Source organism: Nothoprocta perdicaria, unplaced genomic scaffold (genome assembly GCF_003342845.1).
Source record: "Nothoprocta perdicaria isolate Ctin4 unplaced genomic scaffold, notPer1 scaffold_159, whole genome shotgun sequence".
In the NCBI taxonomy this organism is placed as follows: Eukaryota; Metazoa; Chordata; class Aves; order Tinamiformes; family Tinamidae; genus Nothoprocta; species Nothoprocta perdicaria.
The window spans coordinates 1,137,946-1,165,561 of NW_020454749.1; the positions used below are offsets into that span (position 1 = coordinate 1,137,946).

Below are 27,616 nucleotides of genomic sequence, written 5' to 3' on the forward strand. Positions count from 1 at the left end.
GAGCTGCAGTGCTGCTTCTGCCTTCTCAGCTCATACATTATAAACCTTCCGCATTCGAACTATCAATTTATTTTCTGCTAAGCTTCTGGTCTGAAGATGCTAATCCCCACTCCCCAGTACTTCATTCACGACCGCTCAGACAACTGCCAAGTATCAATCTCACAAGATGTACAAAATTCAGTTATTTTTCTAGTTTGTAAATCTTTCTTTTTCCCCACATTTGTTTGGCTAGTATTTTTCCACATCCAACCAACTCAGCACATGCTAAGCAGGAAGAAGTGCCAGAAAGGCTGAAGGATCTATATATGCTAATTTGGATGTTCTGAATCTGTACCAGCCAGACGCAATGAAAAAAAATGCAAAGACAAAACTCCAAAATCTTGTCTTTTATATAATGAAAAACAAATATTATTTTGCTTAGTGGCTGATCCAGGCAGCTACACAGATCATATCAACGGCAACCCACTAAGATCCATTATCCTATTCACACACAGTGAACTRTATTATCCGATGAATCCACATTCTTCCCTAGGTAATATTTTGCTTTCAGGTGTCCACTGCATTTACCAAGTTGTTTTGGGGTTGTTTTTGATTAAAAAATAAAATAAAAAACAAAACATTCTTTAMTTTTAAATAAAGATGTAAGAAAGTCTTGGTACATTTTGGTACATTCCTTTCATACAGGATATTAAAAAAAAATGCTTGCATTTCCTAAAAGCAATGGCATAACAGAACATTAACTACTTACTGTTTTTGGAGAGATCAGGCAAAGTTAAACATACTGAATGCACTTGAGGCACACCCAAAGGTCATGGGAGTAAAGGAAAGAATGTCAAGGCACAACATATTTCTACACTCCTGTCATTAAGGCCAATATTAGTGTGCAATACTGCTTCACAGGGCTAACCATACAGAACTACTCAGGTCTTTTAAGCAACACTCCCATAGGTGCTTCAAATAAGGACTGATCTTCAGACTCTGTTGTTTATATTATACTTTTTGGTTTCCTTTTTTTTTCCTTTTTCTTTTTTTTTTCTTTTTTTAAGGCAGAAAGTGAGCTCTCTATCCAGTTTTAATGGTCTGTTCTTCATCATTTTTTCCTTGATTTAGTTCTCCAGAAGCGTGCGCTGTACTAAAATGGGAAAAGACATTAAGATAATTATAGTATCTTAGTAAGTATTGTAAGAATTCACCCAATACAATATATATTGACAGAACAGTAGTATTTGGAACTGAGAGGTTAATTCAGGTAGGCAGAGGCTTAATCCTGCTTAGCACGTGTCTTGCCTAACAAGGGATATTACCTTCTAGAATTCTTGCTCAAATAACTTCATCCTACTAGATGTATCTAGCTATATATGCTTGCTGTTTGTATAGCTCAACGTGCAGTTTCAGAGATGCCTTTCCCMTTTTGCAAAAGCAAAAGTTAAGTTGCATATCGGCTGTATATCTGATGAAAATAGTATATTACTGAAAGAATATCCTAGTGAGGGTTAGCCACACTTTCAGGAAGTCCAAGAAAAGTCTMTATACAATTTTAAAAATTAACACAAGCTTGTTGTGTCATGCCATCTCACTGAGGCAACACATGCTACACAACTTCATCRCTGCTACAAAGTCATATGTAGACACCTGACTCCCAAAACTTMGATCAAGAGCAGCAACACGCTGACTATAGTTTACACCCATTTCTTGACTCAAAACATGCTCATGTCTGCCTGAAAAATATAGTATAGATATGAAATTTGGAATGCAACACTTCAATAGGTAGGGAGGAATAATTAGTTAATGTAACATATCAGGCTTGACTTTATTAGTTAAAATTAAAGTCTGCATCATCTGGTTGGGAATTCTGATGAAAACTGCAGCCAAAAAGTTTAGCATATCCTGAATGCAGCAAATGTGTTATCTGTCTTTGGTAGAGTCTTTGAACCTCTCGTGCTTGCTTCGCTGTCACACGGCTGCATTGAGGTTATGCTCATGTCTATCACGGTCAGAAAACTTCAGCATGATGTGGCTTTGCTTCTCCCCTTTTTAGCAATCACRAAGTCTAGAAAGCAAAGTTTTTACCTATTTTGTTTCAGAAATTCTCCAAAGATATCTATGGCTTTCCCACAGTTCCATCAGCTGTTCTACCAGCTCASTACCCKAGACAGTCATAGCTGCTCTAAACTAGCAAGAATGAGGTTGKKTTTTKTTTGTTTGTTTTAGAACTCKTTCTTCTGCTATAACAACTGTAGAAAGATGTTATTTGATAATTTCATAAAAGAATCGTGAATTGAGTGTTGCCTCTGTTGTGAACAGAGAACATGTTAMAATATATGCTAGTAAGTTCACCAAGTTCAGTCTTCCTTGCCTCCAATAAGTTTTATCTTCGTTCAAACACTGTTAACCTTTTCTTAATGTGCATTCTTGCAGAGTTCTGTATGGGTTTATGACCAAGCAATATCAGATTCCTGTGAGACTCAGCACACACTAATAAAACACCTGTCAACTAACTACAGTTATGTATCACACTAAATGAGGAGTCTTGTGTTCTTGTCTTTAATAAAACTTGCACAAAGAAAATTCCTATTTTCCTTCTCTAAGTTCCTGTATTTCAGGGCCTCTTAGGATTATAAACCCATGTGGTCAAAGAAGAAAAATCACAGAATAATGTCCAAATAATCAGAACTGAAATCTTGATTCAGTTGACAAACTCAGTTTACAAGTTTTGTTTAAGAAAAAGATATGGTGCATTTTCTCCACTGGCTTTATTGACATTAAAGTAAACTTAGTAGGATCACCACCAAAAATATTGCTCTTCAATCTAGATTATTCTCTTACCAGGTGGCTCAGATTGTGCTCCACGATGACTTTCCATATTCACATTCTCTTGATCTGCTGAGAAAAAAAGATATTTAATATACGCATTCTCTTCACTTGAAAGTTGTTGATTAGCCTAGATAATCTAGTAGGAGAGAAGGAACAGAACTGACAAAAACAGGGCTACTCAACCTAGATGTTTCCCTGCTAYTGCCTACATAATTTCGTCATGCATCGTAGACAGCATGCATGTCAGTTTTCACTGATGTCAGTTCACAGATGTCAATGTCTGTCTGGATGTGCTGCTCTATGCTCTCCCTTCTCCAACCACTCAGGAAGACTGGAAAGGTTTACACATAAACAAAGCTTATAGCCCACCTATTAGTCACAGTACTCTAAGTTCTCTGATCCAAAACACATCATACTTATGGGAAAAAGAAGTGGACAGCAGGCAAGACTGCTACAGAATAATGATCATTTGGGGATGGATATCCTGGTAGTTGTCATAGTTGGTATGCAGGCAATTTTATAAAACATAAACTGAAGATTTTAAATATAGAAATGACATGTTATTCTCCAGGAAAAGTAAATCCTCCTGCAGTCGCTCCTGCTCAGTTTCTAGCAGGACGTGGTTTTTAATGAACATAGAGACTTAAATCAGTCTGGTTCTGAAGGTCTAAATTTTGGGCTGGACAATCYCAAGTCTTTTTCTTTTTATTATTATTTAATTAGTAAAAGAGGTTATTCCATGTGAATATCAATTTGCTACTAAAATTATGTGACTTATAAAATACATTTTGAGGTCCCATGTAAAATAAAATAAACAAAGAGAACAGTTCTATAAAAAGTGAAAAGAAATACTTTAGAAATCTTACCGCTTTGTTTGAAACACAGTTTCTTCTTCTGGTAAGCAATGAAGCTAGATACTGCTCCAATTACAGTAGCAGCCACAGCACTTATAATTCCAGCAATCGCTCCCTGCGAAGCTGAAAAGAAGAAGTTTACATTTATTTTTTAGCACTGAAAGTGATGTCAGACTTGAATTGTCTCAAAGTAAAGCTCCAGAATACTTATAAAATAAAAAACAGATAATAAGTGTAGTGATCAACTTTATCCTATCTTTAAGGATAATGAAAATAAATCCTCTCATTTTATAATCATTTCTTCATAATGTTTATTGTTAAGTAACTGGAAACTTTCCTTTTAGTTTAGTGTAAGTTACACTAATGATTAAGACAATGTTACCCTTTTACAGCCAGCTCCAACTTGCAGCATGCTGTATGCAATCACTGCACCAGCATCTCTGAGATGTTATCATCAACTCATGTTATCAGCTGTGAGTTATTTGAAATATGAAGATCTTAAAACAGTTCTGAAAGCAGAGCCTGAAGRTAAGCACTCTAGATTGCATAAAATTCAAAAAGCTGAAGCACAAGTTGCCAGCAATAAGCATACTATTAGAATATTARCAATGCAGACAACCATTTCTAAATCTTGTTTTTTTTTTTTTAAAAAAAGCTTCAGATGTTTTAGTATCTTTAAGAGTTGTAGACACCATACATAAACAGAAATCCATGAATTTACCCTCAGATTCTCCACCATTATTCAGATTTGCATCATTTTGTCCTGCAAAATGAACAAAAGCTTTAGTTTTTCCATTTCTGAAGAACAGTGCTTTCACAACTTTTTGTCATTGGATCATGCAAAACAAGAAGTCACTTGCTAAATTTATTTAAATTTATTAAAAATATATATATAATGGATATAATTACATGCATATGTAATTATAAGCTCTAAGCTCTCCTGGCATTCTAATTTTCTTTTTGGAAGCATAACTCATACCAATGCCAGCTCAGCCTCAAGTGCTCAGCAGTCCTACAACAAGGGCAGCACGTGTGTGAAATCTGATTTAATCAAGTTGCCTACTTGTATTATTAGTAGTACTGCTGCTATTGCTGCAGGAGTGCACGCAGTGTAACCGACTGTGCAGACCRGTACTAATGAGGCTAAATCTGCAGTTCCAACAGTCACACTCACACTGTGCTGCACCATAATATTTACACACAGCAGGTCGATCAGAATGATGCTGGTGATGTTGCTAAGCTCCAACATGGTTTTGATTTCTCACTGCAGGAATATCCTATGCCCCTTGTGAGACACAAGATGGAGGGCCAATCCCTCCACGTTGAAGGCCCATCCTAACCACGTCCTATAAGCAACAGAGAGTACTCTGAAGAAGATCCAAAAAGAACGCCTGGATCACTTACAAAGCTGTTTGTATGGTGGATTTTGAAATAAGTACCACCTGCATATCTCAATTTAGAAAGCAAAMCAAAAATCATTCTTGGCACAGCAGGAAGAATCACTGATGGCTCCAGGATCAGCTTTACTTCTTAGTCATCTGCCTTTTTTGACAGAGACAGAAAACATGTTACTTTTGAACTGCAAACTATGTTCCAATGTTTCAGATAGAGAAGCAAAGGCCTTACAAGTTAGACATGTTAATCTGTTCACAATCAAGCTTTTATCAAGAGGTCTGACAGACACAGGATCAGTAAGATGGTAGCATCAGTATTACCATTGCTGCCACCACCATCTCGTCCTCTTGGTAAACTGCCGTCATAGAGATCGGAATCATCAAAGTTGCCTACAGAAATAAAAATAAAATTGGTTTACATGTTCTAACTTCAGTGAAAAGGCATCTCAGGACACATACTGTAAATTTTTCGTTCAGTTGACTCTCAAAGTGTTTTAGGTCAGTGTCATATTCAACTTCCGAAGCCTCCCAAGTCTCTTCAGCTCAGCACTACCACACTGCAGGTTTACCAGCATTGCTGACTTTGGGTTTCCTGAACAACTAAACAGACTGGTCTCCAAGAGCAGGATTTATACTGTACTAGCACAGACTTAACAAGCATTAACCTTTGCAGGCTACTTTACTGAAATGTCCCAAGTCTCATTCTCTTGCTAAAGCAGAGAAAGGACATGAACAGAGAGAGCACATTTCTGTTCAAGGCTACAGCTGTGAATGCTTCTCCCGAGCCAGGTTTCTGAGTCACAACTCAGAACATGTGCAACACAACCTGCAACATGTGCAACATCATAGCTAGAMGGAGTTTAGCGTGCTACAGTCCAGGGGCTGAAGCATTTGCTTGGGAAATGGAAAAAGACACAGGTTAGACTACATGATCTCTAGAGATCCCTTCCAGTTTTAACCATTCTGTGATTCTGTTTAATTCCCTCCTTTGATTTACTGCAGGACATTAAACCAGTTCCTCTCCTTTTCCACTGTCTCATGGTACTTGGAGTTTTCCTCCTTCAATAAGAGAATGTTCAGTTCAAGCAAAGCAATAGTGTTTCAAACACTATATGAGTTTTGTTATACTATTACATTGCTGAGTTTTACTATTCTATTACATTATTATAAGCTAGAAGCATCACATTAAAGGATGCTTTAGTTGTGCAGTATAAGCACTGCACATCAAAGACCTGAATTCAAGTATCTGCTGCAAATCAAGTAGGGGAAGGCACAAGAAACCAGGACTCGCATTCCAGGAAACGACTCTAACCACCACATTCCTGGATAATGGCATCATAACTACAGCTCTCTGCGTTTGCTTTGTTGGAAGTTAGGCAAAGACAGAGAAGAACCTTAAAAGCCCAACAGGCAGGGAAAGATATGTATTTTAAGCCTACTTTTCAAATAGGAAAATAATCTATTTCTTAATTTGGGGCCTTAAAAAAATATAAAATAACAACCCTTTAAGATCAAGATGTTTTAAGAAGACAAGTCATGGGTAGTTTCTTCTTTAGCAAGACTAGAAGAGATTCAGCTTGTAAAGATGAAAGTCACTGATTTTTTGAATTTTTGTTCAAAAAACAGACTTCACATGTTTTAGGATCTTTAAGACATGCAGACACCATAAATAGAAATCTGTGCATTTACCCCCAGGTTTTCCATCACCCTTCGGATCTAAGTCCTTTCGTCCTGCAAAACGAACAAAAGCTTTAGTTTTAGCATTTCTACACAACAGTGCTTTCACAACTTTCTCCTCAATGGATCATGCAAAACAAGAAGCCACCTGCTAATGCAAATTTATCTTAAAAATTTACGTAATGGATATATTTGCATCCATATAATTCTAAGTTTTCTGGCTCTCAAATTTTCTCTTTCCAAAGCACTGCCCATACTAATGTCGACTTTAGCCTTAAGTGCTCATTACTCTACATCATGAGGGTAGCACACATGTGAAGTCTGATTTAATCAAAATTCCCGCCACCATAGAAAAATATTCAGTGGAGAAGAACTACAAATAAATCCTCAGCTGTATTACCCATGGAACCAATTATCTTGTCCTTAAATCCCAGCCTTATTTAGTTAGACTAAACTACCTTTAACCTACTGCAAACTACCTTTGCAATTCTTCTAGCAAATAAGACAAAAGTTCTGTAAATCCTTTACTGTCAGTATGGAATTTGCTCAACTCCCTCAAACAGGAACCTCTGCAGATCAAAACACAGTGCAGGACCCAGCCAATGCTACCTATTCCTGCTAAGTTCCAAGTTTCTGTTCCAAAAGAACATGGAAAGGTGAAAGAAACTGAAAGGTTACAGCAACCTTTGTCCAGGAAAAGTCCATCTGAAGAAGTCAGTAACAACTAAGACAATTTAATCCAGAACACAGCACTTCAAACTAATTCTGATCTGGAAATATTAAAAATGCAGTAGTGTACAGATACAGATATGCAAATACCACTTGCATATCTCAATTTAAAAAGCAAAACAAAAATCATCCTTAGCATAGCAGGAAAAATCATTGATGGCTTTACCATCAAGGTTTTATCTAAAGGTCTGATGACCACAGGATCAATAAGAAACACCACCATTATCATTGCTCCTCTTGCCAAACTGCCAACATACAGACCTGAATCATCAACGTTGTCAACTTCAATAAAAATAATGTTGCTTTATCATTCAGTGAAAAGACATCTCAAGATACATGATGAAGTGAAATTTCCTTTAAACCTTCAGTTGAAACTGTATTTTAGGTCAGTATCATAGCCAGGGCACACTGAACTTTTAAAGTCTTCCCAAAAAAAGCAAACTATACATTTACTTTGAAATAGATTAGGAAATCTTAATTGGACTACTACAAAGAAATACTTCTCTAGTGTTCAGAAATTCTTGTTAGGACAGTCTTACCAGTGTCTCCAGGATGTGCAGGTAGATCTTGGCTGGGGTCAACTATAGACAAATGGAGGCAGAATAAAGTGACCAAAGTTTATATTACTAAGAGACCAAAAGAACAGCTTTGCAAGACTATCTGACCTAAAAAACGCTATCTATCTTTCTCACCTCATATTCCATTCCTTCTGCAAGCCAATGCTGTATTTTGCTTGGTTAATTTAGGTTTAACTTTAGGTCAAACTGTGCTTTATATTGATATTAACAGTGTTTCTGCTATGCCAACTTGTTATATCTTGTTATACCTGAATATATACAGTACATTTCACTAATTTTTACCTACCATTTACCAGTCTGATTTCAAAGGTTAAACTTCAAAAAAAAAAAAATCTATCAGGAATTGATTGCTTGTTTGTTTCCTCTTATAAATCTACTATCACTACTTATAAACTAAATCACTATCAAAAAAAAGCCCTAAAACACTAAAACAACAGAAAAGAATAAGATCCACCTTGTAAAACTACAAAATATGTTCCCCCAAATACCATTTCATTTAGCTTGCCATTTAAGAACTCTTATTAAACCTCTCTAAACTGTTTGCTCACAGTATTGGTTGCACTTTTCAAAATAAATCATCAGCATAATTTTTCTACACCTGTACCTTTACCAACAACTAACCAATTTAGTCCCTCACTGCTTCTAAACGCTATTTCTTGATGTTACCCGACCTTGTCTTCTCCTAGCCCTAGCACAAGTTTGATCTGTTCTCCTTAGGCTCTTCTGCCTATTCAAGGTAGAAAAGCAGGCATCTCCACAGCACAATTCCAAGTTAGGTTTGGCATCCCCTCAAGGATGGTCTCCCTTCACTTACCTTAATCACCTGACTCAACGACTCAACAGTTTCTGAACTAGTCAATTCTGTTCTCAAGAATTTCAGCATTTGGAAACCAACTGCTTTAAAAGAGACAAAACTTCAAAGGGTTTCTACAGTTTCTGTTGCTCCTTACACTACTAAGCTGAAAGACATCAAAAAGAGCACATATCCTCAAATTATTTCAAATGATTAAGGTTTCCTCAGGCAAGTAAAATAACTTCCTGGGAAGGTAGTGTTCATACTCAAAAACTGTCTCTGTAAGTAATGGTTTATGGAATTAGTGCCATCTAGTGAAGCTACAGCAATGAAACACTGAAGTGGAAGTAGGACTTGGATAAAAAAGATATGCAAAATACTTTTGTGATCCAGACCCTTGAAATGAAGGCATATAAACATTACCGAGGTGCAATTATTTCTMACTGTTGTTTGCTACCTTAATTAACTCAGTGCTCATTGCACCAAGTACCACTGCACATTATCTAGGAAAGTATACGTACCAGGAGAAAGGGCATCTTCCAGGTTAAAGTAATCTACAAAGAAGAAAAATTTTAAGTGCAATATGAGAACTGAAATAGTTTTAGACTATTTCTACACAAAACACATCTCACAATGTTTTCACCAAGAACATTATTTCACCAAGAACACACAGTTCTTGGGCACCCTGAGCAAGTTTGTGGACGATATGAAGCTGGGTGGAGTGGCCAACACTCCAGAGGGCTGTGCTGCCATCCAGAGGGACCTGGACAGGCTGGAGAGCTGGGCAGAGAGGAACCTTATGAGGTTCAATAAGGACAAGTGCAGGGTCCTGCACGTGGGGAGGAATAATCCCAGGTACCAGTACAGATTAGGGGTCGACCTGCTGGAGAGCAGCTCCACGGAGAGGGACCTAGGAGTCCTGGTTGACACCAAGTTAACCATGAGTGAGCAGTGTGCCCTCGTGGCCAAGAAGGCCAATGGGCTCCTGGCTGCATCAGGAGGAGTGTTGCCAGCAGGTCAAGGGAGGGGATCCTGCCCCTCTCCTCAGCTCTGGTGAGGCCGCACCTGGAGTACTGTGTGCGGAGAGCAACAAAGATGATTAAGTGACTGAAACATCTACCTCATCAGGAAAAGACTAAGTGAGCTGAGCCTGTTTAGTCTAAAGAATACTGAGGGGGTCTTATCAATATGTATAATTATCTGAAAGATGAATGTAGGGAGGAAGAGACTAAACTCTTCTCAGTGGTAGCCAGTGACAGGACAGGAGGCAATGAGTGTAAATTGAAACACAGGCAGTTCCATCTCCATATAAGGAAGAACTTCCCTCCTGTGAGGGTGACAGAGCCCTGGAACAGGCTGCCCAGGAAGGTTGTGGAGTCTCCTTCTCCGGAGATCTTCCAAATCCTCCTGGATGTCACCCTGTGCCCTGTGCTCTGGGTGTCCCTGCTTCAGCAAGGGGATTGATCTAGATGATCTCTAGAGGTCCCTTCCAACCTCAACCATTCTGGGATTCTGGGATGCTCATTAAACAGTAGCCAGTAATAGAGCATCACAGTGTTGCTAGGGATTATCCACCAAACTTTTGATGATCATGGATCATCCTCAGGCCCAACTCAAGATAAGCAAGCTCAAAACATGAAGACTGAAACACAACAGAAGGGATTTTCGAAGGGTCAGTGAGCTAGTGAAACCACAGAATAACTTTTTGAAAACACAAGCAAAAGATCTCAAAAAGCAGAAATCTTTTCATGACTACAGAATCATTCCACTTTACAGAAATATCACAATGTAATGTGGCAGTAAATTGAAAGATGCAAGCTCTCAAATCTGCATGAACAATTACATTTGATTTACAGAAAGTAACATTAGCAAGCAACTAGAGCTCACCATCAGAAACTGCTGGCTTCTGGGGCACAGAAGGTTTCTTTGTAGGTTCTGTCAGTTAGGGAAATAAAAGTATAAGTACACTGTAAGAAGACACCTGGAGGCCAAATTTAACACCAARATTTTTTTTTCTCCCACTTAACAGCAAGTCCTGAGTCTTCCCCAAGACAAATCTCAGTTCTACATGCTCAACACTTCGACATACAAATAGTTGAATTGTCCCACTGAAGTTTAAACAAATGGTATGTCGGGAAGGTGCCATACTAGGTCTTGTAATATTCAGAAACAAATAGTCAAATAAGTCAAAAGAGTAGCCACTACTCCCCCACAGTCCCCAAAATTTACAAGAGTGTAATACTTGCCCAGAGCATCTTCTAAGTTGAAGTCATCTATGTTACCTATAAAAAATGAAAACACCACCACAGTAAGAACATTGTTCTTTCCTGTTTCAAATAAGCATTGATTACAATCATAAACATGTTTGTCATCTTCTTAGAGGAACGTTTCCTTTTCTGAATGTAACATCATTTCCCAGAATGACGTTTTCACTCAGATATCCTCTGCATCTCCAGATAATCTCCCCTCTCACACCCAACTCTTTAGGGAAAAAAAAAAAAAAAAAGAGCTAAAAAATGACTTTACAGGAAACATCCAACGAGACAGAACATATATTCATATTGCCAGTGAAATGCTTTCTTTCTTTATTCTTACCATTGTTAATGTATGCATTTTAAACATCTTTGTTTGCATAATGTTTCCAAGTCTTTCTTCTGCTCAACTACAAATGAGCAGGAGCACAGCCCCAGTTCACAGGGATTCACTAGATCCAACTGCGCCTCAGAGCACAGAAGCTAGCATGAAAGTTTTATCATCACAAACTGTATATAATCTTTGCATTAAAAATAAATTTTCATAGTTTTAAGACTTACCTTCTCCCCTCACAAAGTTTAGCAAAGTTTAGTGGTTAACTACTAGTATAAGTGATCTTGGGCAGGCTCTTGAACTTCCTAAAGGACACCTAAGTGCACTATCTCCACTATGGCTTCTTCATTCCAGGAAGATTAAGTTTCCATTTTAGATCTTGCAAAAAACCTTTTTTTCTCTTATTATGTTAGGTCAACTGGTAAAGCTACCCCTGYTCACCCAAGCCAATTACAACAGGATGGCCCAATAAATTCATGATACACAGTGGTTTCATAGCATGAATGTCATAGCATGAAYAGTTACAGTACCATGATCTCAGCAGCAAGGGACTGTAAGCTAAACAGACACCACCTGCTTGGGATACTTCTGTCAGTTCACCATTCCTACTTTCACTGAAGCTTATGGGTAAAACCAGCCATTCTGTATAAAGACACAAATATGCTGCTCCTCATCCAAAAAGGCTGCCAGAATTTCAAGCCTACTCAATATCTAGCCAGTCAGATGAAAATTTAATTCTAAACACAGCTATCTTGACACATAAGATACACATACAAAGCCCTCATGTTTCCCACTTTTCCTCTAAGAAGGGAGCTACAGAAGCAGCTTCACGACGTCCTTCACAACTAATCAATGTCAAGTCTGAAGAGGAAAATAGAAAAATAATGACAACAAAAAAAGCAACCACAAGCAGAATAATCTTGTCACATACATAACAGGCGCAGTCATGACAAAGGTAAGTCTTGAGTCTAATTCCAGGAATGGGCGATGCTCATATACATGGATGATAAAATGTTTCGTCTTAGCTGAGGTCGACACTGAAATCTCTTTCCTTCTCAGAAAATTGCACTTCCAACATTTGTTTTTGTTTCTTTTTCCTCCAGAGCAGAAACATAACTAGGATTTTTATTTTATTTCAATGTAGATGTAAAGAATGACAAGTGGAAAAAAAGAATACTTCAAGAAAGCTTCCAATTTTCTGAAATATCCTTCAAATTAATCTTGAGTCCAAAATCTGGAAGAGTAGGCTTCTGCTTAGCCCATGCTGCAACATTACAACACTTGAATCAACCACTACTTTGCTCACAGCCAAGTGATGAGGCCGAGGCAGTGACTCGCTTCCCATGAAGGCACAGGAAAAGGCATCAGCAATCATGGCTTTATCAAGCTGCATGAGCACAGAATGATTAGGTCATTAGTTAAATACCCTGGGTAGATAGCAAGAAGGCATTTTTATGGGTTTTCTTTGYTGAGGATAGAGACCATGAGCGCTTTTAGATGCTTAGCACAAGAAAATTTGTTTCACAGAATGCAAAATATTTGCAAGTCATTCAATTGAAACCTACATCATCCTGCAATAACATCTCAAAAACTTCGATAAAAAGGGTAGTTGCTGGATCCATATCTCAATTACCTCTGTTGAAGTTCTCTCACTGGTGAGAGGTCATCTCACCAGTCGACCTCTTCAGGCTACACCAAGTAATTTCCATATTAACAGGCAAGAAAAAGATTAAAACATTCAGAAGAGGGAAATCTTAAAATGCATTTATACAGTTGTTCCTTAGATCTGAATTACGGTTTTGTTTTTTGGGGCGTTTTTTTTTTCCCTCTCAAGTTTTCCTCATACATCTTTCCGACAACACTTCTCCCAGAAGGAATGCCCAAGGCAGGATCTGCGCAGATATTCGCTAGTCTAAGAAGRGCAACAGAAGAACCTGTTGAAGAGGCAGGTTTTTACTCTAAAAACACACCACCAGAGAGGCGAGCAGAGGGCAGAGCATCTCCATCTGTTAATGCCATCTGTTAACAACATCTGCAGTAAGCTTAAAGATAGAGCAGATCAATGAGCTGGCAGGCACGTTTGAAGAGAAATACTCCTTTCTAGAAGGATGGAAARAGGGAAGGAACAAGCAGACATGTTCAGCAACAAGCATGCACATTCAGCATTATGCTTTGCTGCAGCCCAAATTTTATTTGGAACAGSAAAGAAGCTACTGCAAGAATGTCCCATTGGCACGATGGAAAGYAGTTTGAGAATCCCCGGTGGTTTCAACTGCAATAATTTCTCTCAAGAGGAAGAAAGCAGTATGAAAAAGTGAATATTTATGACACTTATTCTAAGGGATTGTTTCTGCATGCCATGTTCCTGCAGAAATCATCTAGGAAGACACTGCTGATGGYTAATTTCACACAGAATCTGCTTTGAGAAGGCAATGCTACTTAATAAAGAAAAATTCATCCTGTATCATCTAGAATTACTTGACAATCTGCAACCACAATTTTTCATTCCATGCAACCAATGTCAAGCTTTTCAAAAATATAATTTTACATCAATAACAGGTGAAGGAAAAATCTAACCTGTGAACCTCATTACAACAATATGTATTGTGCAGCACCTGCATTCCACTACAATAACCTGTAATCCGAGGAGCTAAAAGCTATTCAAGAGAACCATCTAACTACGGAAAGAGAAGTCCCTTGCAGCAACCCGTTATGCTCKTACAGATATTAGTCTGCTATGGTATTAGTCATATTTACAAACCTCTACAAAAGCTGACATGAGCTTTGCATTAGGGGAGTTCCTCCATTGGCTGTAAATATGGCAACACACCAAGAAAACAGAGCTGCAATGAGTCACCATAAACATAACTGTTACTTGAGCAACTTTCTCCTTGAATTTTGTTTTCTTAAAATATTGGTACTGTTATACCTGCCATTCCTTCAGCAGCTAATTACTTCTGGTCTTTCCCTCTGCCTAGATGCTCATTTTCACCAGAGCGGGGGGAAAAAAATAGTTGTTACTAATGAGGCCTCTCGTCTCTGTAGAATTCTGGGGAATTTTGGCAACTGTCTAAGAGGACAGGAATGCTGGCAGCCACAACAGCATAAACTCTGGGGAAAACAGGCTGAAAGCARCTTCTCCGACTCCCAGGAGGCAAACTGGGTTTTATATACCAGCGTCTCCTACTCCTTCTCTTTTGCTGGGCTGAAAATAGAAGTAGAATATTCAACACTTAACCATGACTGAAACTAGAGAAAGCAGGAAGGCCCAACACTTAAGAGTTCCTAAAGAAACACTTGAAAGAGAAGAGCAAAACCTCTGAGTTTCCATAAATCCTATTTAAGCTGACCAGCACTTGACTCCAAATCAGTTTTTGCCCCATTAGCGTTAGTCAGCTGTAATAGACTCTGACGGTTCAATTCACATCCTKCCAGTTATTCTGCAAAATGCCTTATGCAGGCAAAATTAAGAGAAGCGAYTTAATGACAATAATGTGAGTGATGAGCACTTTTGCTTCCCATACTTGTCTGCAAGAACTGCCCTCTGTAGGTTTTAAATGGAGAAATCGGAAGGTGAATGAACGGTTCATTTACGTTCACTGTGGGTGGATGAAGGTAGTGGAAACTGGTCGAGTCACCTCGGCCYGGGCTGAGCTTTGCAGGCAACATCCCTCCTTGGCGGCAGCACCGACGGGATGTTTGCTGCCATTGCCAAGCAACTGCTTATATTTAGCTCTGCCTCACGTCGCACGAAATCGAATCTCACGTGGTCGGTTTCAAATGCTCTTCCTCTGTAAGTACCCACCTATCAGTATTTCAAGTTTAGCTTCTACCAGGCATGCAGAGCAGTGGAAAAATAAAAAGCTCTGCGCAAAGTTCTGTTCAAAAGAATAAAGTCTCCGCTTACCTAAAAATTAGTATGGTCCAATAACAAACAACAGCTCTTAATCTGACAAAAAGCTATTTTTTWATTCTATTTTTAAACAACTAGGGAGTCTTTACTTTTTGTACATCTGAAGAGTTCACCAGTGTATCTGACTGAAGGAAAAAAAAAAAGGAAAAAAAAAGTCAGCAAAGCTTTTAGTGCAACCAAGAAATACTTATTTCCTTTCCTAAAAGATGTGCAAGACTATTCAAACTACTACCAAATTTGATTTTGTACAATCTCCTAAAAGCTTCACTGAAGAAAAATCACTTTATTTGAACCAATCTGGAAAACACGGTATATAAAAAGTAGGGCAATTATTCTATTTTTCCCTTTCAGGTTGACTGCTTGAAGACAAATTAGAGATAGTCTGTGATTTATTTTAATCTTTTGAATTACTAAGTATTACTTCTGCCCTCAAATGACAGTTTTATTTAATATACTTGATAAACAAGGAAAAAATACTACCAGGTTACATTTTGATTTAAAGTCAAAAATCTTTCTCTGCTTTTCTCAGTTTCTAGTTATTTCTCTATGAACTACATAAGATATACTGCAGGGGAAGGCAGATCTTGCCAAATCCAATTTATTACTGCAACCCACTATTTCTAGTTGCATAAGTACTTTTTAGGGAAAGCTTTCTTTAAAATTTTATCATCAAGCTTATTCTATTCCAACATTTTGAGGTGACTTATTTTAACAGAAAATGACAAAACATTAACTGTGAGATAAAAGACTTAAATTTAAGCACAGTTTGGGGACTTTTCCTTGTGTAGAAGTTTTCTGTGCACTTAAAGTTTGTTGCCCCTGTGAACAGTGGAAGGTAAGCAAGTACCAAGGGGCTCTGACCATTAACTGAGTGTCTCAAAGACCATTTGAAGTAAAAGCACAGGAAGAGAATATATTTAGCTCTATATCAACGGAAAGCAGAAAGACTGTAAATCACAAAGCTACAGAACGATCACAGCAGCAACAATCCAGTAAAATACTGATTTGCTTATCCAGAAAATAAAATGGGTAAAAGAGAACTGTGAAATAGTTGCAAAAGGCCTAAGGACTCATATTCACAGATTCACAGAATATTTAAGGTTGGAAGGGACCTCTACAGATCATCTAGTCCAACCTTCSTGCTCAAGCAGGCACACCTACAGCATGTGGCACAGGGTGGCATCCAGGCSGGTTTTGAAGACCTCCAGAGWAGGAGACTCCACAACCTCCCTGGGCAGCCTGTTCCACTGCTCTGTCACCCTCACAGGAAAGAAGTTGCTCCTCACCTGGAGACGGAACTTCTTGTGCTTCAGYTTGTGGCCATTACCCCTCGTCCTATCGCTGGCCACCAGTGAGAACAGCCTGTCCCCTTCCTCCCTGCATTCTCCCTTCCTGAACTTATACATATTAATCATATCCCCTCTGAGCCATCTCTTCTCCAGAGAAAACAGGCCCAGCTCACTCAGCCTCTCTTCATACGAGAGATGTTCCATTCCCTTAATTATCCTGGTTGCCCTTCTCTGGACCCTCTCGAGAAGCTCCACGTCCCTCCTATACTGGGGTGCCCAGAACTGCACACAGTACTCCAGGTGCGGCCTCACCAGAGCTGAGTAGTCAGTAGTCAGTGTCATAATCACAACATACACAGTGAATAGTTCTATACCAAAGCTTTCCTACTGCTCATAAATTCTGCATGTCCAGAACTGATGTGACCACATTCCCTCGAAACAAGAGTCCCTATTTTTCTAGTTACAACCCCATTTGGCAAACACTAACCCAGGTATCCAGTAGAGCGGCTTTTGTGAGACTTGTGAGGCTGGGGTAGGACAGGGCCAGAGAGAAATATGGTTTTGCACAAAGTTTTTATTTTCCTTAATCAACATGGATAGGAAAATTCTGGAACTTAGAGCACTTTCATGAAAGTACTAAAATCATACAGCAGCAAGCAAAAATATTTGGAGAGATTTATTTTATTTTTGCTTATTTCTTCTCGACTTTGATTTCATGAGGGCCAAGTCAAGGTTCAAGACAGCAAATGTTTTTTTTTAATATGTTTATTGCTATTTCATCAATATGTTTATTGTTATTTCACCTAAGTACTTGATTATACTCAACATAAATGATTTACTGAAATTAGTGTTTTAATAAAGTATTACAATCTTGTTTAAATATAGAGACTAAGGTAAAATACGAGCAGCTGACAGAAACTGGTTTCGTCTACCTTCAGCTGCAAGGTGCTCTTGACAGACGCTGCAGATCTTTGATGAAACACTGCTCAGCATTATTTACAGCCTGCGTGCTGGTACTCCTACTCCCAAGTGCAAGGCACAAGGAAACTTTCAGCTGCTCTTACGAGTTATATCAAAAAGACTTCAATGATACAATTCAGGGAGCCGAGGGGAGTGGGGCTCCAGCAGCACCTCCAGGTGTAACTAAGAGCAGCTCCCCAAGGCCCTGGGGCTCTGCTGGTCCCACAGGGACAACGGGACACACGAGCCCATGGAGGCGGTCAGCGGACACAGGTTTTGCCCTCTCTGGCTTCTAGAGCAGCACTTGCTTAGGCCACCCCTGCGGCGGGCAAGGCCGCTCTGCAGCCTGCACCCACGCGCAGGCCGCGGGCGCGCGGGGCCAGCACTTTCCCTCCAGGGATACCGCAGACCACACACATGGGGCTGAAGCTCTCACGCTTTCCATTGGTTTCTGCCTTCAGAGGCTCGTTGGACAGCTGGGAGCTCAGAAGCCCTCTTGGCAAACCCTGCACTCAAAYCTTATCAAGATCAAGTGAGCCCTGCGCACTGACCTCCCCTTGGCTACCTTTGAAATTCAAACTTGCCGTTCAATGGTTAAAGACACAACAGATAAGGATTTTTTTTTCTAAGTCGAGGAAATCAAAATCCCTAAAGCATGTGTTCCTCACAGTCCACAGCTCCGGAATTTAACCTGCTCAATAGACAGACCTTTAAGCTTCCACAAGGCTGACAGGCCTCACAGTAACCGCTCATGGACCCTGGCAATAAGTGCTTCCATAATCCCCTGCACACTTACCTCAGGCTCAATTTATCACTTAAAGAGTGAGAGTCAGTAAGTCAGGCGCCTTCTTCCACATTCATGAATCACACTACCTCTCAAGGGTTTCTGCTTGTAAGTCTARTAAGAGATTCAATATTTTTTCGCCAAAACCTTCCCCTCTTCGGCTGATGTTTCAGGAACCAGGGAATGTCTAACTCTGAAGCGTGTCCTTCAAAACAAAGGGCACCTCACAAGCTGTCAAACCTGGATTTTGAAAAATTGTGGAGTCAGAGCCAAATTGATGGCAATAAGACAGGCCACAGAAGAGAYGGTGGGGCTGGCAGAGGACACGCATTCAAGTCTGACCTTCAGTGTCCTTACAAGATTCATGAGGTATCAAGACTCACTGAGATAACAACCCACATCACAGCTTCCCCCAAAATCAATAGTTTAATAAACTATAAAAATTACCAAGGTTAATCAAAAGGTGAGCTTCAAATTTGAAACTATGAGATCCAAGCAAGCTGCTATCTCTTCAGCATCATATAATTTAATAAAACCATTAGTTCTTCTGAAAGTAAATTAAAATGACATCTAGTAACAATGCTATTGGATCATTAAAAATTTGCAAATAATACTTCTATTGAAATAATAGCACTCTTTCTTTGCATGGAAAACTGTATACCTAAATACAATTCCCAGTCTTATACAGAAAAAGGGAGTTCCCAAGCAGTTTTGTGATTCTGAGCTTAGATTTCAAAAGTTGCAAGTTGAAGGGTTTTTTTATTTAATTTTATTTATTTATTGGCTCACTTCAGTGCTTATTAGAAAACTTTATATACCTATGAAGTGATTAAGGCAATAGTCTCCACCAAACAAGTTACTGGAGAATTTCAGCAACCACTATGTAAAGAAGCCAGACAGGAACTTGTTTGTTTATACCTACTAGCTTATGTACTGCACCTCCAGTGGGCTCTTGCAGAAACGTTATGATGATATTAAATGATAATCAGATCTTACATTTCATTTAGTTGCTTTTTTTTTTTAAATAAAATTTAGCTGAAATACGCATTTATCCATCTGTACTTTGGACAGAGCTAAGGCAAAAACAGTCTCATATTTACAGCAGTACATTGAAATGCTTACTAGTCATAAATGTTAACAGTAACAATGACTTTGCTTTTCTAGTCTCTGCTTCACTATGACTCTCTCAGCTATGGCTAAAAAGATTTTTCAAGTAATCTGCACACTAAGAAACACCTATCAGAGACTTTRCTGGAAGACAGAGGAGAAAGATGTCATATTTAGAATTAGAGTGTCTTGGGTGGGCGGGAGAAAATACAGCCACCTAAACAAGTCATTGCAAAAAATGACTCAGCTCATAATTTCATCCACTGCTCTGAAAGTGAATCAGTTCTGGCACCAGACAACCAGTTTATTTTGTATAACAAAACCTACTACTTGTGCTCAAACTTCATCTTCAAATATTAAAGTGTTTTAAATGGCACCAGTGATATATTTCCTCCAGCCAATATTTATTATTTAGAAGTTAGTCTAGGTTATTTTGCATCAACTGACAACAGAGATGGGCCTTGGTGCAATTTGTATTCTCTGTCGCACCATACCAGCATGTGTTTGCAAACACACAGGACTAGCATCAGCTACAAGATGCGTAACGTGACRACAGCCTGTTTCCCCAGATGAAGGGAAACATTGGAAGAGAAAGCTCATTTCTCTACTTCAACTAATGCTGCATTGTGTACACAAATTAGCATTTGTATTTCTGAGGGACACTATACATGCACACAGTCAACATGCTAGTTTTAGTTACCCAAAGCAGGCAGACAAACTAAGCACACTTGTCAGAATCCAGCAAAGTGGCCACCACAGATTCAGAGCAGGCCGTAGAGCTGGCGCATCATCYTCATCAGAGGAGGTGTCTGCCTTCCCCCTTTCAAAAAAGTTTGGCTATTACTTTCTATCCTTCACAGTTGTTATTTGAAGAATAACAACTTACTGAAGAATAACAAGATAAACCCTTCCTTCTGTACTAAGACTACAGTCTTGGGATACAGCAGGTCTGATGCATTTGAATATTTAAGTAAAACATATGGAGAACATTCACATGGAAGCCTTTGAGATTTCAGATCCAAGTGCACCTTCAGAAAGTACTTCCATTCTGCTATACTTAGACAAAAACATTTATCAAGAACTTTCAGAGTCCATCCTGCATGTAAAATAGTTTCACCGTCTCCATTCTGTTTCTATATTAACTTTTTAATACATATTGGATTTTATGTGCTAGTATTATCACTTGCAGGTGATTAGGTACACCAGACTTCAGCTTACACTGTAAATATACGTATTTTGTAGAACAAAGGAAAACAACAGAAGCAAACACAAGTGTCCCTAGAACAGGTAACAGTTGCATGATGAAGACTTAAAGCCTTCACTCTTCTATGATGGGATGGCTGGCCAGACGGACGATGGGGGAACCATGGATGTTGCCTACCTTGACTTCAGCAAGGCCTTCAACACCATCTCCCATAATASCCTCGTGAGAAAGCTCCGGGAGAGTGGACTGGATGAGTGTACAGTGAGGTGGATCGAGAACTGGCTGTATAGCAGAGCTCAGAGGGTGGTAATAAATGGGACCGAGTCCAGTTGGAGGCCTACGGCCAATGGTGTMCCCCAGGGGTAAGTACTGGGCCCGGTGCTGGTCAATTTGTTCATYAATGACCTGGACGAGGGCACAGAGGGCGCCCTGAGCAAGTCTGCAGATGATACGAAGCTGGGTGGAGTGGCCRACACTCCRGAGGGCTGTGCTGCCATCCAGAGGGACCTGGACAGGMTGGAGAGTTGGGCAGAGAGGAACCTCATGAGGTTCAACAAGGACAAGCGCAGCGTCCTGCATCTGGGGAGGAATAACCCCAGGCACCAGGACAGATCAGGGGTTGACCTGCTGGAGAGCAGCTCTGCAGAGATGGATCTGGGAGTCCTGGTTGACACCAAGTTAACCATGAGGCAGCAGTGTGCCCTTGTGGCCAAGAAGGCCAATGGGCTCCTGGCTGCATCAGGAGGAGTGTTGCCAGCAGGTCAAGGGAGGRGATCCTGCCCCTCTCCTCAGCTCTGGTGAGGCTGCACCTGGAATACTGTATGCACTTCTGGGCTCCCCGGAAGCTTGGAGCTTCTAGAGAAGATCCAGCGGAGGGCAACGAAGATGATTAGGAGACTGGAGCATCTCTCGTATGAGGAGAGACTGAGTGAGTTGGGCCTGTTTAGCTTGGAGAAGAGAAGGCTGAGAGGGAATATGATTAACATGTATAAGCACCTGAAGGGTGAACGTAGGGAGGAACAGGCCAAGCTCTTAGTGGTGGCCAGTGACAGGGTGAAGGGAAATGGGTGCAAGTTGCAACACAGGAAGTTCCACCTCCAGGTGAGGAGGAACTTTTTTACTGTGAGGGTGACAGAGCCCTGGAACAGGCTGCTCAGGGAGGTTGTGGAGTCTCCTTCTCTGGAGATCTTCCAAACCCGCCTGGATGCCGCCCTGTTGCCCCATGCTCTGGGTGTCCCTGCTGGAGCAGGAAGGTTGGACTAGATGATCTSCAGAGGTCACTTCCAACTTCAACCATTCTGTGATTCTGTGTGAAAGCTGTTTGTGAAAGCCTGACGAAAGGACTGGCAGTGGAAAACGTGACAAGGGTGTAGTAGGAACATTTGAGGGAAACGACTGGAAGAAATCAGACAAGGGGAGGAAGAAGGAGACAGAGAGGTTTGGATGCAAAGAAGTTGTCAGCTCACTACAAACACAAGTTTCACAATCACAGCCCTTGACTGAAGTGTTTTATAGGAAAAAAAGTCAGGTCCACATCTCTGCTTAATAAAGACAGCAAAAGAGATGGCCCTTCTAGAAAGCAAGAAGAGCAAAAAGAAAAGTTGGATTTTTTTTTTTTAAAGATGGTTATAAGTCAGAGTGCCAAGTTGCTGGGGAAGACACAAATACGGACAGTGCTGATCCAAAGATGTCATGTCTGCATAACTACTTGCAGCACTTAGGGAGGGTGAGGGCAAGGAAGAGTTGCTGAAACATAATGAATTTGGGACAGAAGCACAACATGATTAGCCTCAAGGATGTGTAGAGAAGCAAAGAAGCAGGAGGAAATTTCTGTCATGAAAGAGAGAATGCAAACAGGCACATCTAGCCAGAGGTGAGGGAAGAAACAAAAGAGTGAAAGATACAGATAGGATACAGAAAAAGGCAAGCTTACATAGACTTTACACATAGGCTTCTCTAAATCCTTCCTCCAAATCTCATCATGAGGCTTCTCGCTTTCAATTTTAACAAGGACTTGAGTGCTCCCACAGCTGTTTCGTCCAACAATAGCAGCAGGTCTAATAAAAACTATCTCAGCCTTCACATTCTGCCTCACTTATTTTTAACGCACATCAGTCTACTACTATCAAGACTATCCTTTCCCCTCTTTACACACAATCAGTATTTTATTCCAAACCATTGYGGAGAAACAGTTGATGGTAAATCAGGTACATAAACACTGCAATTTCATTATTTTTTTTTCCAGGCTGAAAAGGCCAGGGTATAGTATTTTTGTAGTGGAGAATTTTAACCTAGTGACACTACTGACATTGCAGAATATAATCAGACTTGGAAATATCAGAGTCTAATGAATGTCCTCGCTTCTTTATTTTTCCTTTAAAATAMTGGATTTCTTCACAAACAGAAAAAATGCAATCAACATTTTTTTGTGGTTAAGCAAAAGAAAATTAGCCTACAATTTTACAATTAAAATCTGAGAAGACTGAATTTTATCCAGGAAAATGACAGGAATAAAATCAGAAGAAGTCTATTTTAGGAAAAGATTTTCAAACCTAATACGTATCTGATTGACCAAAGAACAACTGCTAGTACCAAAAGAAAAATGGTTGTTTTTACCTTGACTAAAACTCCTTGGCTCCAAGTCAAAACAGTCTKGAAGATATTTTACATACACCACTTCTGAACATGTCTTGAAAAAAATTCTAACAAGCAAGAGATCCAAAAGGAGTCTTACACAACTCCAGCTATAAGAAAAGAAGAYCTGAATCAAAAGCCACAGTTAATTGTTACTTCATTGTAACTTCTTAGCTTTTCATCTTATAAGAGTGCTATTTCTTTGATTTTTATAGTATATGTTCATAGCTGACTGAAATTCGCAAAAAGAAAATGGAAACAAGATTTGTTATACAGTATTTTCTGATGAAATTTGACTTAAATTTAAACTAAATTTCATTTTAAATGGACTTTAATTTTTTTTCCCTGACATTTTAAAAGATTACTGCATTTGAGATATGAGCTACATATTTTAAAGGAAAAACTGCACTTCTGCAAAAACCTTCATAAACAGTTACACTGCAAGCAATGAGGTTCCTGCAAGTGTCACGGGAATCTGTCTTACGAGTTTCTGGAACTCTTTGTGGAAAATCTTCTGCGTCCTTTGTTTTTTCTGGGCAACTCAGTAACACCAAACATGGAGAATAAAACAGCCTAGAAGTTCGTGCACTGCAATAACTGAAAAATGRTCTTACTGGCAGCAAGAAGGGAGTTTGCATACATATAGAAAAGTCAGTATTTCTGTGATTATGTCATTTCTTTTCTTTTTCCTTCTCATTCTAATAAAAAAAGGCAAACTAAAAACTGACCTTATAATACCAAGGAACTTTCCAAACTCTCAATTTTGCAGTATTAACCCCATGCCTCCCTATCACTGCTGTTGCAGTGGATGCTTCTCCAAGATGGATGCTTTTCCAGGGAGACATAGAGACCTCCAATGAGACATCCACGTACTGGGCAAATGACAAGGCAGATGTAGGTCGATGCAGTAGCTGGAGAGATGCCAARGGCTGCACCCCCTGGGGAGCGGCTGCTGCTGTGCTGGGGCTCACCACGTGTCTGCTCCGGATGCTGGGGTGAGGGCTCCAGGACCCCTCCGGAGAGCCCGGCTTTGGGTCGGGAAGTGGATGGGTACATTGAGTTGAGCTCATTCCTGTTGATCCCACAAATCTGAGGTATCCACGTTGAAGGGCTGGGAAGAGGGGGGTCAACTGCAATTGCTTGGGCTGATATCTGATATGTTTATAAGCAACGAGCAGCCTGAAAAGGTGGCCATTGATTTTACGGCCTGAAACCTCTGATTCTAGCCCGAAATCTCTGATTCTGGGCAGGCACCGAGAACTGCTATCACTCTTCTGACATTGTCCGATTGCCTGGTGAAACACACTGCTGATCAAGGAGTAACCTACATGTACCATATTGGAAGGAGCATGCCATAAGATTGGCAGGAAAGCCAATTGGAAAGCCAATTAACAATCTGCTACTGAGAATTCAGTGGTATCAAAAACGTGCTGAGAAATGTCAGGAAATAATGGATTTGTAGCATGTTCCTGTCCTGGGACTTGGGATGTTCATGAATATATAAGGAGAGAATATGCTCAAGTAGGATGGAAAGCCCTTTGGAGATCTAGCACTGCAAGCTAGGGTGCACTGAACACGTGGGAGAGCCTGCCCCTGCCATCCTGGGGACCAACCTGCTTCACCGCTATAGATGGACAGAAGGGACAGGATGAAGGCTTTGGGCTTCTGGAACAGGCTTGCACAGCAGACAGACAGCTGCAGGACCCCACAACACTACTGCGTGTGTAAAACAAAACACTACTGCGTGTGCCAAAGAGCACAAACCCAATTTTTGTTCCCTTAGTAAGCATTTACGGAAAGCACTAGCGGGGTGACCACYGGACCTCAAAGATTAACCAATTCCCTGGAAAAGCAAGGCAGGAGGTTTCAAACACCTTCGCCTTACAATAGTCCTGTCTGGTCTGTGCAGAAGCCTAGAGGAGAGTTAACAGTGGACAGCAGAGCTCTGAACGCAGTTGCTCCCACGCTGGCTGCTGCAGTTCCAGGCCTGCTGCAGCTCTTGCACGAGCTCAGAACCAAAGAACACACGTGGTATACGACCACTATTGCAAATGCTTCCTTTTCAGTCCCTCTGGCYGAAGAAAGGAGTCTGCCTTCACCTGGGAGGCTCAGAACTGGCTACCACTGGGGTAGAAACAGTGGCCTGCCATCTATGATGGCGCTATATGCAAAACTTTAAAGCTACCTATCTCTAGAGGCTGTTTTCACAATATTGGTGATGCAGGAATTGGAGGAATGTCTCTAGAAGAATCGCTAAGTAATGGGTCACTGGTAATCATTATCTTTCTCAGTGCTGCATTTGCCATCAAGTGCTCCAAAGTAAAAGGYACACTCGAGAAATGCAGGTTTCTGGTGTGCAGGGGCAATACGGTTGCAGACACATCTCAACAGCACAAATAACTTTTGTGCACRTGTAGTGGATGTTGCCTACCGATGGATCCCATAACATCAGAGCAGGAAACAGGAGCTGGTGAACTGCTACTCAGCATAAAGGGACTCCAGTCAGCTTGCAGAAGTAGCAGCCTCGCGAATGGCCCAGGGATTTATTTGCTCAGGAGCAGCGGCTGCTCTCAGCTCATGGACCAGCAGGCACCAGGATGATCCCCGAGCTGGTGCAGAAACGGTGGGAAGGAGAGGAATGCGGGGAGTAGCAGCTGTGAGGTAACCAGCCTAGCGGCAGGGCAAGCAGTGCAACAGGCACCAAAGAAAGGAGGGCCTCGCTGCACCACGCTAACGGGTAAACACCCAGACCGGACAGCAACTCAGAAACACGACAGCCAGGCCGAGCAGCGAGGCTGACCCGCCAGAGTTTGGGGCAAGGGCAGAACAGAGGTCTCTTCTTAGCCACACGGTCCGTGAAACTGCTGGGCCATCAGGAGAGACGGGCCATGCTACAGGGGCAGGGAATCATCTTGGGAAGCCATAATACAAGTCGGGAGGCAGTAAGAGATCTGTGGCATCATCTGGCACACTAGAAAGCACGAATGATGAAGCAGAGAATGGGATGGGAAAATGGATATTTGGAGAAGCCTGGTAAGCAGACATGCCCTCTTCCCTGTGGCAACATTGCAAGTGCTGCGTTCTCACACTGCTGGAGATATCACAAGGGTGGCTACAAGCTACGTACTTGCTGGCACCCCAGCATGCAGCTTAGGCTACAATCAGGTAACAGGAGCCATTTCAGTAAAAAATATTCAAGAATGGGCCGAAGACCATGGAGCACAGTGGGTGCATCACACTCCCTATAATTCCCCAGGAGTCGGAAAGGTAAGAGGGCAGAGTCTTACTAAAGGCCTTGCTGAAAGCTGCAGGGAGGGAATGTCAGCCCAAGGGAGCAGTGGGATTAGCTGACATATAGCCAGGAACCTGTGCAGCAACCCCGCAGAAAGTCTTGTATCCCAGTCTTGGATGCGTGATAAAGTAAACCCTGCTTGGACAGGGAAGCAAGTTTGTGTCTCTTCCCTCTCCAGCAGTTGAAATCCCTAAGGAAGGAGACTTTATAGCTCACAGAGCAGGGTTTGCTTACTGGGTGGTCTTTGGGAAGGGAATAGTGAAATGTGTGCTCCAACGTGTGATAAATAATCTCATTTTACATCCTCAAGCGCATGTTATGGAGTTTGTAGACATGAGACCTTAGGTCAGGTCAGTAAGAGTTCCAATTATTACGATGTTAATCCAACCTAGACTATACAGACCCCGAGCTTGGGAAGCATGCGTGTTCAGACAGTGATGCTGAACCCTATAATCTGTTTCCTAGAGGAAAAAGTCTTACTGAGAGTACCTATATGCTGTTGCTATGTTAATCTTCATTGCCTCCTCTGCAGGAAGGAAGGGTAGAGTTTATACTGAACATGAAGACTGGGATGATATTGAAAGTAGGGTTTATAAGCGGTTTATATTCTACATAGTTCTTCAACATGTGCTTTGTAGAAGTGAGCAGTGGGATGCACTAGGCCAACACGACAGAGTTTCAGTAGCAGTGGTGTCCTGTGTGGGAGGAAGCCACAGCGGCAGCCACAACCAGCTCTGAAACCAATGCAGGCAACCTGTGATCCACCAAAACTTCAACCAGCCACAGCAGCACACAGACTACCCTCACTCAAACATATTTAAGAAGGAGCAGCAGCCACTGGGGACTGGAGGCAACTGAGGAGAAACTCTGTGAGGCACAAAAAGAGAAAAAGAGAGACTGCTGAGGAAACGTGGCTGGAGACTCACTCTTGGAAGGACCATCTCCATGCCAAAGAGGAGATCCTCGAGGAACCACAGCCCACAGACAACCCATGATGAGGCAGGGACA

At 40.8% G+C, this 27,616-nt stretch overlaps 1 protein-coding gene across 3 annotated transcripts; it reads right to left on the bottom strand.

The window, feature by feature from the left end:
* Positions 1-405: 405 nt before the first annotated feature.
* On the bottom strand, positions 406-27,616 carry CD99 (CD99 molecule (Xg blood group)). Of its 3 annotated transcripts, none has more exons than XM_026035350.1 (11): positions 27,535-27,616; positions 11,086-11,121; positions 10,727-10,774; positions 9,361-9,393; positions 8,008-8,049; positions 6,752-6,793; positions 5,384-5,452; positions 4,390-4,431; positions 3,681-3,791; positions 2,827-2,880; positions 406-1,132 (listed from the first exon to the last, which is right to left on the bottom strand). In XM_026035350.1, exons 1-11 carry the CDS (start codon positions 27,599-27,601, stop codon positions 1,107-1,109), a joined length of 570 nt encoding a protein of 189 aa, XP_025891135.1. In that variant the 5' UTR covers positions 27,602-27,616; the 3' UTR covers positions 406-1,106. The 3 variants fall into 3 exon arrangements, with proteins under 3 accessions (XP_025891135.1, XP_025891134.1, XP_025891136.1); XM_026035349.1 differs by having other exon boundaries at positions 2,827-2,883; XM_026035351.1 differs by lacking the exon at positions 6,752-6,793 and having other exon boundaries at positions 2,827-2,883.

Bases quoted from the DNA above. Each gene is read 5' to 3' on its own strand.
- CD99 (XM_026035349.1), bottom strand. From the start codon at position 27,601: ATGGGTTGTCTGTGGGCTGTGGTTCCTCGAGGATCTCCTCTTTGGCAT. The intron at 5,453-6,751 runs GTAAATGCACAG...TTATTTCTGTAG, and splicing joins GGGTGATGGAAAACCTGGGG to GCAACTTTGATGATTCCGAT. The intron at 4,432-5,383 runs GTAATACTGATG...TTCATTTTGCAG, and splicing joins AGATGGTGGTGGCAGCAATG to GACAAAATGATGCAAATCTG.